Source organism: Eutrigla gurnardus (assembly GCF_963514095.1).
Source record: "Eutrigla gurnardus genome assembly, chromosome: 19".
NCBI classification, from domain to species: Eukaryota; Metazoa; Chordata; class Actinopteri; order Perciformes; family Triglidae; genus Eutrigla; species Eutrigla gurnardus.
In genome coordinates this window covers 10,168,773-10,181,662 of record NC_139930.1, presented here as the reverse complement: position 1 = coordinate 10,181,662, position 12,890 = coordinate 10,168,773, and the positions used below count along the sequence as shown (strand labels likewise).

The window sequence follows — 12,890 nt, the reverse complement described above, 5'->3', positions numbered from 1 at the left end:
GTCCTTCTCCCTGTATCTTTAAAGAACATTCAACTGGTGAGAATTCACAGATTGCTGACAGTTTTGCATGTAAAGACTGACCATTAAGTGCATGGGTGAGAAATGTCCCAGCTCCCTCCCATGTTGATGCTACATGTAGCAGTTGGATGACAGGGAAAGTCCTTGCACAAATCTTTTTCACTGTTCAATTTAATAGGAATGACTGAAAACATACTGAAACATACACACTACATCCGTTTTCAGATTGCAACAGATGTAGCAGGGTGGCCAAAGGAACCTGCATAATGATTTTTTTTAATCTTTCAAACATTATAGATGTATAGAGTGTTTTCTGTATTAAGGCCAATACCTGTTTAAAACCTTCTGTGCAGACTCCTACCCAAGGTAATCAGAAGATGCCTACTGAAAGCACAACCACCCCTCAAACAGGCTTCATGTTTGGTAAGCAATGTTAGATGAATATATAATCCTGACCATATGTGTGCAACATCTTGACTTTTTTTTTTTTTTGCAAGGTGATTTTGATTGACTTCATAAACTTCTGTCTTTCAGGTCAGGTTTCTAAAACTGATGTTTCAGTGACTCCTGCTAGCTCAGCAGAGCAAGGCACCAGCAAAGGGTTCTCCCTTGCATCAGGGTGGGTCACACCTAACATTTTCTTGTGAATTTTATGGGGGGAAAACTGTTCTTGTCAAAAATGTTTTTGAGTATTCATCTTACAAAATCCCTCTTTCTTTCTCTCTCTTGTAAATCATTGAAATATTTTTGTTGACTCATCCTACATTGGGGGTGCATACTTTATTTATCCAATCAAATGCAATTTTGAGTGGCCAACTTACACATCATATACGTTCATTGTTAATTTTTTTTTGCAGGCCTGCAGGCTTCAGTTTTGCTTCAATTGCACAGGGAACTGGAATGTCACAAGGTAAAATAATACAGCAACTTGCAATCAGATAGTCGATGGTGTTAAATACACCCTCATAATTATTTTTTCCTCTTTTCCACTTTTATCTCTCCAGTGAAAGATATGAATAAATTCTCCTCTGGTGGAAACGGCAAGCTCATGTTTGGCCAGACGGGAGAGGAGTCCACCTCCCCTGCTCTTGGCACTGGGTCTCCCACCCAGCCTCCAAACATGTTAGGAGACAAACCTGCGTCTACCACAACTGCCGCTAGGATAGAGCCACAGCCTGTTAAGACAATTGGAGGAGAGACTCTGGGCAGTTTCTCTGGACTACGTGTGGGCCACGGAGAAGAGGCTAAAGATTTAGCCACCAAACCCACTGCTGGATCATTTACCTTTGGGGAAACTGGACTTGGTGTCGGCAAAGGAGCACCACAGTTTAGTTTTGCAGCTCTCCAAAAGTCCACAGAAGATTCTACAGGAGCAGACTTGTCCAAGGGGGCAGCATCAGGCAGCTTGTTCAAGCCTCCTAGCTCCGCTACCTCAGCTTCACCTACTTCTTTCAGTAGTCTACTTGCAGCTTCTTCAGAAACCTCAGAGGAGCCAAAGGTTTCCCCACAACCTTCAGAACCCACAGCAGCCCCTGAAAACAAACCAGCTGAGGAGAGCGCCAGTCCCCTTGTAGTAAATGAGCCCACATCCACAACAGAAAGCACAGCACTCGCAGTTACAGCACCAAATCCTGCACCTCCTTTCATCACATCTGCCCCTACCCCAGACCCTCCCCCCTACTTCACTGCGCCAACTGATGCAACCCCTGCCACACCAGCCAGTGCACCTCCCACAATAGAAGCCACCCCAGACAGTACAACCAGCATTGGTCCTGGGCCCACTTCAGCTGCTGCCACCCCTGCTGTAGCACCTATCTCCCATGTAGCTCCAACAGGATTTCAGGTGCCCAATTCTGACAAACCAGGTTCTATTTTTACTCAACCCGCCCCTATAGCGACCGACAGCAGTTCCCTTGAAGTTACACCAGTTATCTGCACAGCTGCCGCTGCAGCCACCACTCCCACCCCTGCTGTTGTTAGCAGTACAACAACTACTGCTGTGTTTGGGCAGCCTGTTGCACCTCCGGCTTCCCCGGCCCCCCCAGTCCCTTCATCCCCTGCAGCCCCAGCATCCACAGGATTTGGCTCAACTGCCTTTGGTGCATCAGCTGGAACTGGTTTCGGCAAATCAGTGTTTGGCCAGGTGAGTGGTTTTGGCCAGCCTGCCAGCAACACTGAGACGTCCGGTGGCTTTTCTTTTGGCCAATCAGCGTTTGGAGCAAGTTCTAACAGTGCAACTACTGGAGGAAGTCTTTTTGGTGCGGCTACTGCTACCAATGCCAGTTCCTTCTCATTTGGCACAAGTAGTGCCAACACAGCCAGCAGCACTGGCTCAGGATTGTTTGGACAGACCACAGCACCAGCATTTGGCCAGAGCACTGGATTTGGGCAAGGGTCTGTGTTTGGGAGTAACACAACCACATCCTCATCGACAGGATTCAGCTTTGGACAGACCTCAGGTGAGTCTGTACTTGATTTCTTATTTCTCATTGATTAAAAAAAAAAAGGTATGTCGTTAATGGTCTTATTTCCTTCCGCTGAATAATGAAACCCAACATTTCTATGGGATGAAATAAGGATTAGTGATGTACCGACTCCCAATCAAGTTTATTTGGCTCTGATCCCGATCAGGTATCTGCCAATACAAAGTCTGATCTGATATTCATATGTACTTAAACGTTTGTGTGTGTGATGCTTTGAACTAATAGCTGTAGCTACTAAATTTGGCACAGCTTATTTTTCATGAGCTACTTGTATGCAAATACTTGAGGTTCAGGTTCAGAAGTATTAAGTTCATGGATTATTGATACGAATTAAAGTTTTAACTGGTAGAATTGAAACTGAAATGAATGTGACACCGCAAGAGAGAGGATGTATCGCTCTGTTGGATTTGTTAGAACTATAGAAAAACTTTCATTATTTCACGTCAATGCAGTCATTTCATTTCACCATATTCATATTGGAATCCTGTGGCTATTTATAAATTGGGAAAATTATGCCTTTAGGCTTTCAAAGTAATTGAGTTTACTATTTCAAGCCAGTCAATTGTAAAATCAAGTCAGCCAGACAAAACACGGCTCCAAATATGTCTGCCAATTGTCTGCCAATGTTTATGCTTGTATTGATTGTATTATGGCTGTTAAGGGCAGTTAAGGTGGCTGTCTGCGAAATATCATCTTATTTAACTGACCAGCCAGCCTGCTTATTTTTATGGTGGTTGAAGTTCAATGTGACACTCATTTAGGATGAAAGGCTATCATGTTGCAGGAGATGGCATCATCGGCTACATGACATCTGGTAGTGCAGAGGTTGTCTCAGTCTTGACTATTTCCTTTGCCTTTTCCAGCTTTTGGCTGCTCTTCTGCAGCCCCTGTGTTTGGTCAACAAGCTAGCAGTGGAAGTGTATTTGGACAGGTATCCACTGATTATTATTTTGCACTTTTTGATTGATTGATAGATCAAACTATAAATATTATTGTCTCTAAATAAAAGCCATTCTTCTGGACACATTGTGGATCTAACATTTCTCTCATAGCAGCAGCCATCATCTGGTGGCACTCTGTTCGGCTCAAATTCAGCCGCTACCGCGGGCTCAACTGCCAGTGGGGGCTTCTTCACAGGCCTCGGAGGCAAACCAAGCGAAGACGCTGCCAACAAGAACCCATTCGGCACCGGCAGCGCCCCCGGAGGTTTTGGACAGCCTGCTCAGACAGGTGAACTGCTGCAATCTGTTAAAATAATTAAGATTGCTGATATATTTTTATTACAACTTCTGTTCACATGTTGATGAGTGTACCAGCGGTGCCAAATGGAAACTGTACCAGACACAACCATTTACTGTCTTCCTCTAGGTACCAACACTCTGTTTGGGAACAGCGGTGCCAAGGCCTTTGGTTTTGGACAGTCCTCCTTTGGTGAGCAGAAACCGAGTGGGACCTTCACCACTGGTGCAGGGAGTGTCGCAGCCCAGGGATTTGGATCCTTCTCGTCTCCGACAAAATCAAGTAAAGCTTTCTCCATGTTGCTTTTTGATCCAACAGAACTTTGGTTCTTCATTCCTTACTGTCTCACCCTTAAGGTATTCTCATCCACTCTAAAAAAGTGATGCTTGCTTGCGCAGTTCACATTTTATCAGATCATTTATAGTGCTGACATTTTCAGACCAGACTTGTTTCCATGTGCTGCTCATTCGTCCTAAGGGTAGGGATTAATTTTCTTAATTAAAATTGAGCTAAAGCCTAGCAAATGTAAATAGTGGTGTTTATGGTGGTGATGATTTCATAATTCCACGCTTACACACATTCACCTGATAGGGCTTGTAGTAGTGATGTTTTATATTATTACTGTATAGATGACTTGGCTTTCAAGATGTAAATTGAGCTTCTGTCTTTTTATGTTTTTAGTTGTACTGGGATATTGGTACCACTCAGCACACTAAAGCCCTGTCACTGGCCTACGTACTGGGAATGTAATCTTGTTACATTAGCTCAATCAATTATTTACTGGGGCATGCTGGGAGCCAGGCTGTAATTTCAATACACCCCTTCTCCCCTGCTGCTCTCACCTCGGAGGCTGTCGGTTGGTGTGAAGTGTCCATCCTGTCTTTAAGCCGCCACATTGTGTTGTTTCAAAACAATAATGCTCTGTACACCACACGCATTGTTGTAACTGGAATAACCATGTACAGACATCTTATTTGGGCATACTACAGGGTAAAATATCCACTGTTATTGGAAATATGATTGACAATTATATACATTCTTTATATATATATATATATAAACGTGTGTACAATCATTACCCTTTCGGTGTGTTATCCCTGGTTCAGACCGCATGTGGAATGTATTTGAAGTTATAATCACACAATGCTTCAAAAGCCCCAGAAACGGCATCATCACTGACCAATTTTCTCCGTAGAAAAAGTGCAGAGGACCATGTAACTCCCTGTATGTTTTCTTCTGCTTTTTAAGCACTGGTCTATTTTCTCACTGCAGGTGGTTTCGGCAGTGCTCCAGTGTTTGGGAGTCCCCCTTCATTTGGTAGTACCCAAGCATTTGGTGCTGCAACAGCATTCGGCTCAAGCCCTTCCTTCCCCAACAACATGGTTCCCTCTGCTGGTAAAGTGTTTGGAGAGGGAACAGCGGCCTCCAATATGGGAGGATTTGGGTAAGAAACTGAATGTGAAAGTTTTTTTTTTTTTTTTTTTCATTAATATGTTCATAGACATGTGTGAGACAATAATGCACATTAGTTGAGTAAATGACACATATTTTTGAGCAGCTTCTTAATTGCCATTTTTGGAGATCCTTACAAAGCTGGCATGGCGATAGCTGCATACGGGTGTCTGTAGCAACCGGCCGGCTAGCCAGTATTGACTCCAACATAAGCACAAAGACACAGGTCACTTGTCAATATATCCAATAGTCATAACACAATGTTTTTAGAATAATTCAAACAAAACCCATGTAGCGAACTGCCACTCCAACCCCACCACATCTACAGTGTAGAACCTGAATAGAATATTTGAGTTACAGCCTGAATATTCAAGCGCATCTTTTTCTTCTTTTTGGTTTAAATCAAATTCTGGCATTCAAGGGGAAATCAGCAGATGTTAGATGTGGTGCAGTCTTCTTTAGTAACAAGGTAGTGAAACACATTAAACCAGCAGTTTACTTTGAGAAATGAGTGTCAGTGTATCCAGGCTTTTTGAGCAACACAGACGGGGGAGCAGAGTAGTGGGTTTTGCTTGCAGGGTGAAGCAGCTTTTTTGTAACTTGGAACATCTGTGTTCTTTCTCGCTCAGTGCGCCATCACGAACCATAACACATAAAGCAATTGAAGAGCACCGTTCACCACATTGTTAAACCCTCTATAACCATTCGAGGCTAACATTACCAAGTGATGATGTGCTTAACCGAATGGATTCAGTTTTGGAGGCCCCATTGAAACCATGTCCATTTACTGAGCGAGAATGTCTTCATACTGTAATTCACACACATTTTTTTTTTTTCTTTCAAATCCAAATTTAACCAAAAGTTGTAAAATTGACAAACATTTTAACTCAACTTTCTGAAATGGAAATTCTCTACAGCTCCCAAAAGGTCAGCCTTATTCTGAATGAAATTTAACTTTAAACTACTGAAAGGTGGATTCTATATAATCTTTTCCTCCTCCACATCATTTCTCACCATTGTGTGTCCACCATGTGTTTTGTTACAGTGAGCATGGCTATGAGCCCAAAACTATGGAGCCCTGTGCAGGACTAGATTATTCCCCTCAGATAATCCCACTCCAGGGTCATGCTGCCTGCAGATTAAACTGACCTGCTCTCTCTCTCTCTCCCCCCTCTGTTTTGCTTATTCTCCCTGTTCTCTCTCCCTTGAGAGTCAATGGGAGTGAGATTAGAGTTTAAACCCCCGTCTCTCAGTCCTCTCTCTCACACACACCGTATAACACTGTCATGTAGCATGTTTACATTGAAGGAGCTAAACATGTAATATATACAGATTACAGTACATTTGCTTTCTTATCTCCCTTGTTTTCTTTTTGTACAAATAAATTGCTATTTGAAAGCCTAGCTGTTAAATGACATCCTGCCCCATGGATTAGTATTTTCACTCATTTTGTCTCATCTGCCCTGCTCAATATCAATAACTAGAAGGTATAACTACTACGACGACTACATTAAACATAAATATCCATCTACCAACATCATGCCGCCTGTCTGCTTCCATGTTCAGGTTTGCCTCACCACCCAGCGGCCCGTCCTTCGCTGCACTAGCCAATCAGAGCGCTCCGTCATTTGGGGGCCTGGCCCAGCAAGGACTAGCCCAGCAGGGCCTGCCCCAGCAGAGCCCTGGGTTTGGAAGTCAGCCCAGCAGCTTCTCAGGCTTTGGACAGCCACAGCCACAGGCGGGAGGTGAGACTACTAGCTCAGCAGCCCCCCACTCTCCTCATCTCTATGCGATTAGTTTTGTGTGTTTTCTCTCTCGTCTCCTTTAAAGGACCATACCAGTTTAATTCTCTCCATTAGCAGAGATCTCCTGTCTTCAACACATTTTGTTACATCAGTGTCTGTAATGTTTACATTTGAAGAGCTCAGCCTACCTGTTTTAAACACCTGTTTTAATTGCTGTTCGGTGTGAAGCGGTGTATAAAACCACTCGAGACTGTTCAGTTGATGGGTTTAAGTAACTCAACCATGTGAAAATCACTGTGTTGTTTATTTTATCTAGAGTTACTGTATTACTCTAATAAAAGCCATTGAAATGTGAAGCTAGAAGCAGGTTCTGGGTTAGCTGGTTATATCAAGTTCAAGAGAGTCTCATTTCGGCGTAAGCCGACCTCAATATCAAGAACACTCTTGGTACAAGAAACGCACGTTTCCTTGGCTGCATCCCAAAAGTTCTCTGGCTGGCTCTGATTGGACCAGCAAGCGGTGAGATAAACAATCTTGTTGGTTTACAATCCACAATTCAATGTAGACAAGAAGATACTGGTGAGAGAACAACCTTACAACATGTCCCAGTATGAATATGAGGAAGTCGTACTGGGAGAAGTTGGAGATGGGTTCAAGTAAGCTAGGAGGCCGATGATGTCGATGGACAGTGACTTGTAGTAACACTGGTATGGTGCTTTTAAGCTGTTCAGTCACCTTTGCTTCTCCTTTAATGACTTTGTCATTAATCATATACATATTAAATGTCAGATCATCCAATTTCTCCTTTCATCCGTTTATCTTTCTATACCTTCCCTGCCCTGGGTGTCGACACTTTTCCTGTGTCCGTATCGTATTACGTTCACAGCACTCAGATCTGTTTGGTAGACATGAGTCATGCTGTGAAATGAGAATTGCATTAGGATTGTGGCTTTACATCCTTTTAGTACAACTTCCAGAGTCATTATGTTTTATTGTTTCCTTTTTTCATTTCGTAGGATTCTCTGGAAACACCTTTGGATCTACAAACCAGTAAGTATATTCATCTCATTTAGTTTATATGAATGTTTTTTTGTCTGAACTTATGAATGGATGGACCCACGTTTCCCCGTTCTCCCCTGCCAGCAGTGTGTTGTGCCTGTAGTGTTTGAACTCTGCTGAAGTTCACATCTTTCTTCCACAACACAGTTCCCCATAGAACCTTTCAGATCTAATACCACCTTTCTAACTCATTTATTTCCTTTTATTTGCCTTTAAGCTTCTCTTTATTTGTCTAGAGTCACGCTCAGCTGTGTTATTTCACTTTATTGAATCGCAGGGAACGAATAAATGCTACAGTACATCTTGTTTAAAAAGGTTGTACAATAAATAATACAAACAATACTGTACAATACTGCACATACTAAAGATCGCTGTGCATGACTGAATGCTCTTCTAGCACTTCCTTATTAATTGCCCCCTTGTGATTCCTACTGCTTCTCTTTTTTGGCCCCTGGTCCCTCAGTCCCACTTCCTACTTCTCCATCGCTTATGCTGCTTCTCCCTCGGTTAACTGCTGCGTGTCACATGGCAGCCAGTGTTCCCCGGGGTGTGTTCCAGTGGAATACACTCCGAAGTGTGCAGGGGTGTGTCGAGACGAAGCTTAGCCTATTGGACACATTCACATGTTGTCAATAATCCTTCCCACTCTTTATTTATTTATTTAGTGGTTTCCTCACTTAGTATATTCATCTTACTGCTTAGCGTGTCTCTTTGCTTAATTGTATTATTGCATTATTATTATTTTCTTGTAAATATGAAAAACAAGCCTCTATCATTTTTGACAGAAATGTAATTTCTTTTGAAGAAATCTCTCAGAATTAGAAAACAGATTGAACAGATATCACCAGCCCATACTAAATCCACGATGCTCAACGAGTCCTGAACTGTGTGAAACACACACATGTTCACTGGTTGAAAATAATTTGAAATTGTTTGCCATTTAATTTACAGTCATATTTGATTTATCACACAAGAATATGGAAATTCAGTCTGTCCGGCTCAACTGCTTGTAGGTTTATCTCCTTCATCTAGATCAACCCCTTAAATTTCCCAATTTCCATATATCTTCCTCAGCATCATTTAGATTATCCGTTTGTTCCAACACTCAATTGAAGCTTTATCATTCTTAAAGGTTGGGTAGGTCATTTGGAAAAACCACAGAAACATTGACTTTGAATGCATCGCCGAACCGAAACCCCTGTTCAAAGCCCCGCCCCCAGAACGCCAAAGGAGTGCTACATTTAAAAAAATTGTTTGTCGGAACATTTAATGTATTCTTTGCTATCGGTATGTTATGAGGATTTCATGTAAAATAACAAAGTGTTTCTGAATAGAATTACCTGTTCAACTTTTAATCTGATGGATATATTCAAATCCATGTAAACAACACTATAACTTAATAGTACAGGTCTTGCGGTAATTCTAACAACACTACAACTGGTGTTGATTCAAGCATTGAAACTCTGTTTTAATAATCTCTCCCTCTCTGTCTGTGATTCCTTCATCTAGATCAAGTCCGCAAACATTTGCCAGCTGGAGAAGTTAGTTTTATTAAACCTCCACGTCACCGCTACAGTACTTCTGCAATCAAGCTCTTCGCGCCACATAATGTATGAATAATGTGTTGCATTTTGGTTAAATAAAGTGAAATAGAAGATCTACATGCATTTTTTTCTTCTAGAAACGTTTTATATATCTTAGAAAAGCATTTTAGAAAACGTCTCTATTCTCTTTCTGGATGTTTTTGCTTCTTTTAAACGTAGAAATGCGCAAAAACTTCTGGACCATTTGCTCATTGTAATTGTATCCTCAGCATAGAAATGAATGAAAGATATGTTAAAAATGAGTCGACTAGAATTTACTAAACAAACCCAACATATTAAAACGATTGTATAAAAAAAGAAAAGGATATTGTGTGGTCAGAGGTGAAACTTATATATTCCTTTTCAATTTTTTATTTTTTTTTGCATTAATTCTCAGCTTGATGTATATTTTTACATGGACATGTGGAAATAAAAAACATTTCTCATATTTGTCTGTTCAAACTTTGATTTCTTAATGCAGTCATGTTAATGGCATATTGATTATTCTTGAATTTATTAAATATTCAAAACCAACCAATTTTACCAAAACATCTCGACATGCACAGCAACATTGTTTCACAGCATCACAGTTAAGAATCAGTATTCTTAACACATCCTTTAATACAGAGGACAATCAAATCTCATAAAATCTCAGAAGTCATAAAACCTAAATTCAGTTTAATTTGAGGTGGCATGAAGAATAGCGTGGCAGCGAGCTCCGAGGCCTTCTATTCGATTCACTAATGAATGCTAAATCCTTGTTATGCAGCTCATTCCTCTATCTTAACTAAGGAATTCATTGACTCGCATATAGAGCTAATTTGGTCTGTGGGAGAATGCTGATGGGGTTCTTTGGCGCGCGTCGGATCCTCGGTGTGGCATTCGGCCATCATCGGCAGAATTACATTCCCGGCTTATGGCTGTGGAGCATGTCACCGTCGCTCTGTCCATCCTTATCTGGCGTTCGTCACCAGACGGGTGGCGGAGCTCCTGGTCGCTCTGAAGTGGCACGGGAATGTCAGGGTCATGAAGCGTGACCCGAACTCAGCCACTTGTTTGAATCTGCATTCCCCTTATTCCCTTGAATAGATGGAAATAGTAGAGTGCCTGCAGAATGCCGGTGGCTTAGTGGATGTGAAAATAAATGAGTATAAATAAGTCAGAAATATGTGTCTTTTTTTTTTTCTTTATGCATTTTGGTTTGACGGTGATGGGTGACGTGGCGTGCGCTCTGTTCGATGTCTCAGGTGAAGTCATGTCGGCACATTGGCAGATTACAGAAGCACACGGCCGCTACAGAGCCCAAAGTCTCTAATACTTTCAGCTAAAGCGGATGAGCTTATGAGATTTTCAGCACCCAACTGGCCGGTATGAAAGCATTAATGGCTGAGTTGTTTTATTATTATTATTATTATTATTATTATTACAACCCAAATATGACTGATATCCTAAATGGTAACACTACATCTGTCTTGTGGCGCTGCTCCTGGGGATGGAAAGTCTCACGGACACTCGGGAGGATGGCAGCTGTCCTCATGGAATCCAGATTAAAAATAACTCAGTCAAAACCAGCTCCCGCCCCTCCCCCGACCCCACCTTCATTCTCTGTCCCCCCCCTCCCAAACCCCCAAGTGGGTGATGATTAGCAGCTTTTAGGCGCATCCTGACACATTCATCGTCATGCCACTTCACTCCACGTATCTGCCGGGTCTTCAAGCCTTTTCTGTGAACGGTGGTGAAAGCTACTGATTCTGGTCACCCAAGTGTCTGCCACGCAGGCACCAGCCGTGCAGTTCAGGTCGCTGCTGTTTGAGGTGAACACCGGCTCCTCGGAAAGACCGTGCTACAATTTTCCCTAATGGGTAATTTTGCCTGCGCAGATGGTCCGAATCCAATAATCCACTAACAAACCAGGAAATCCCCGCTTCTCCTCTCTCTGGCATCGTAGTGCACTCCCCCCCCCCCCCCCCCCCCCCCCATACACGAGAACCACACCTATGTGTCGCTTCACTGCTCTGAAAAGTTTGAAGATCGCAAGAAAAATAATCTGGAAGATGAATAAGGAAGGTCAGAAGGTTACCAAGGTAACCACTGCTGTGTTTTCTTAATCTGCAACAAATTAATACACTTTTTTTCAGAATCAAAGGAAATGTTTGGTTAAATTAAAGGACCGTGGTCGTTTTAGTAGCATTTCTTTTGCTAACATTACTAATAATTATATTTAGGATTATGAAAATGTGTTTGTCTGCAAACTTTACTTGCCAGATCTGGCAAGAAACAGAAAGGTTTTTGTTTGTTTGTTTGTTTTTTTTCCCAAATTCTATCTCTGAAAAGTGGCATTTCAGTGTCAGAATGTTGGAAGACATACCCCTTATGAAAAATGGGTGCATTTTTTTTTACTTTGATGACTATGAAGCGAAAGAATCGGTCATAATTTGTGTTCAGGCTCACGTCTCCCATTGGAGTTAATAGACTCAGGACCCACTAGTCTCCTGAAGGGGCGGGGCAGTGGAGGAACCCTCAGTGTTCTCTGGAGACACTTTGCAGAACCGCTAGCGTGACTGTAGACTCTTGTTCTTGCTCGACATCTTGTTTTGATGCCTGTCACATAATTCCATAAATATGCATAACAAAACCTTACTTAGTCCACACATTATTAAGTTAATTGGATGATGGGTTTTTTTAGAATATTTTTACCCGACAAAAAGGAATTAAAAAAAAAAAAAAACACTTCCAAAATTCCAACATTTTAATGAAATGAGACTCACTTCCTTAATCTTGCATTGTCACATTTACTATTAATGTTTAGCCGTAGGTGTGAATGTGAGTGTGAATGGTTGTTTGTCTCTACATCTTAGCCCTGTGATAGACTGGCGTCCTGTAGGTTAAACCATTATTCCAGCCATCCCAATAGTCCATCCCAAACCCCACAACCTTTAATTACCTACCTGCCTCACTTCCTCCTCATTCCCTCTCATTACCTCTCTGCCTTTAACTGACTCACGGGGATTACGCAGTTCAGTGTCATTACTTATAGCATCGATACTACCAATGAGCTCCTAGTTAAATGGAAATCAAAACTCTGTTTAGCCTCCCGAGTCCACGCAACGTGTCCAGGCCATGAGCCGTCACTCCCTCTCCATTTACGCGTGACACATAAACAGGTACATGCAAAAGCAATTTCTGCCCTTACTCTGCATGTGAATGGATTACCACGAAGGGGCTTAAAGTCTTATCTAAGAGACTTGATGGTGGATGTCAGGCGTTATCACAGATGTCAGGGATGAGAGGCTTTGAGCACACTGTCTCCT

General features: G+C 42.1%; 1 protein-coding gene across 2 annotated transcripts in view; it reads left to right on the top strand.

The window, feature by feature from the left end:
• nup214 (nucleoporin 214) overlaps positions 1–10,027 on the top strand; it is a 28,020-nt gene extending 17,993 nt beyond the window's left edge. The window contains exons 26-36 of one of the 2 annotated variants that reach the window (XM_084035206.1): positions 372–441; positions 553–637; positions 876–928; positions 1,023–2,477; positions 3,365–3,432; positions 3,557–3,731; positions 3,870–4,022; positions 5,013–5,184; positions 6,759–6,937; positions 7,954–7,987; positions 9,506–10,027. In XM_084035206.1, the coding sequence (XP_083891332.1) occupies positions 372–441; positions 553–637; positions 876–928; positions 1,023–2,477; positions 3,365–3,432; positions 3,557–3,731; positions 3,870–4,022; positions 5,013–5,184; positions 6,759–6,937; positions 7,954–7,987; positions 9,506–9,542 (2,481 nt within the window). In that variant the 3' untranslated portion in view covers positions 9,543–10,027. Of the gene's footprint in view, positions 1–371; positions 442–552; positions 638–875; positions 929–1,022; positions 2,478–3,364; positions 3,433–3,553; positions 3,732–3,869; positions 4,023–5,012; positions 5,185–6,758; positions 6,938–7,953; positions 7,988–9,505 lie in introns of both variants that reach the window. The other variant, XM_084035205.1, reaches the window with a different exon arrangement.
• Positions 10,028–12,890: the final 2,863 nt, after the last annotated feature.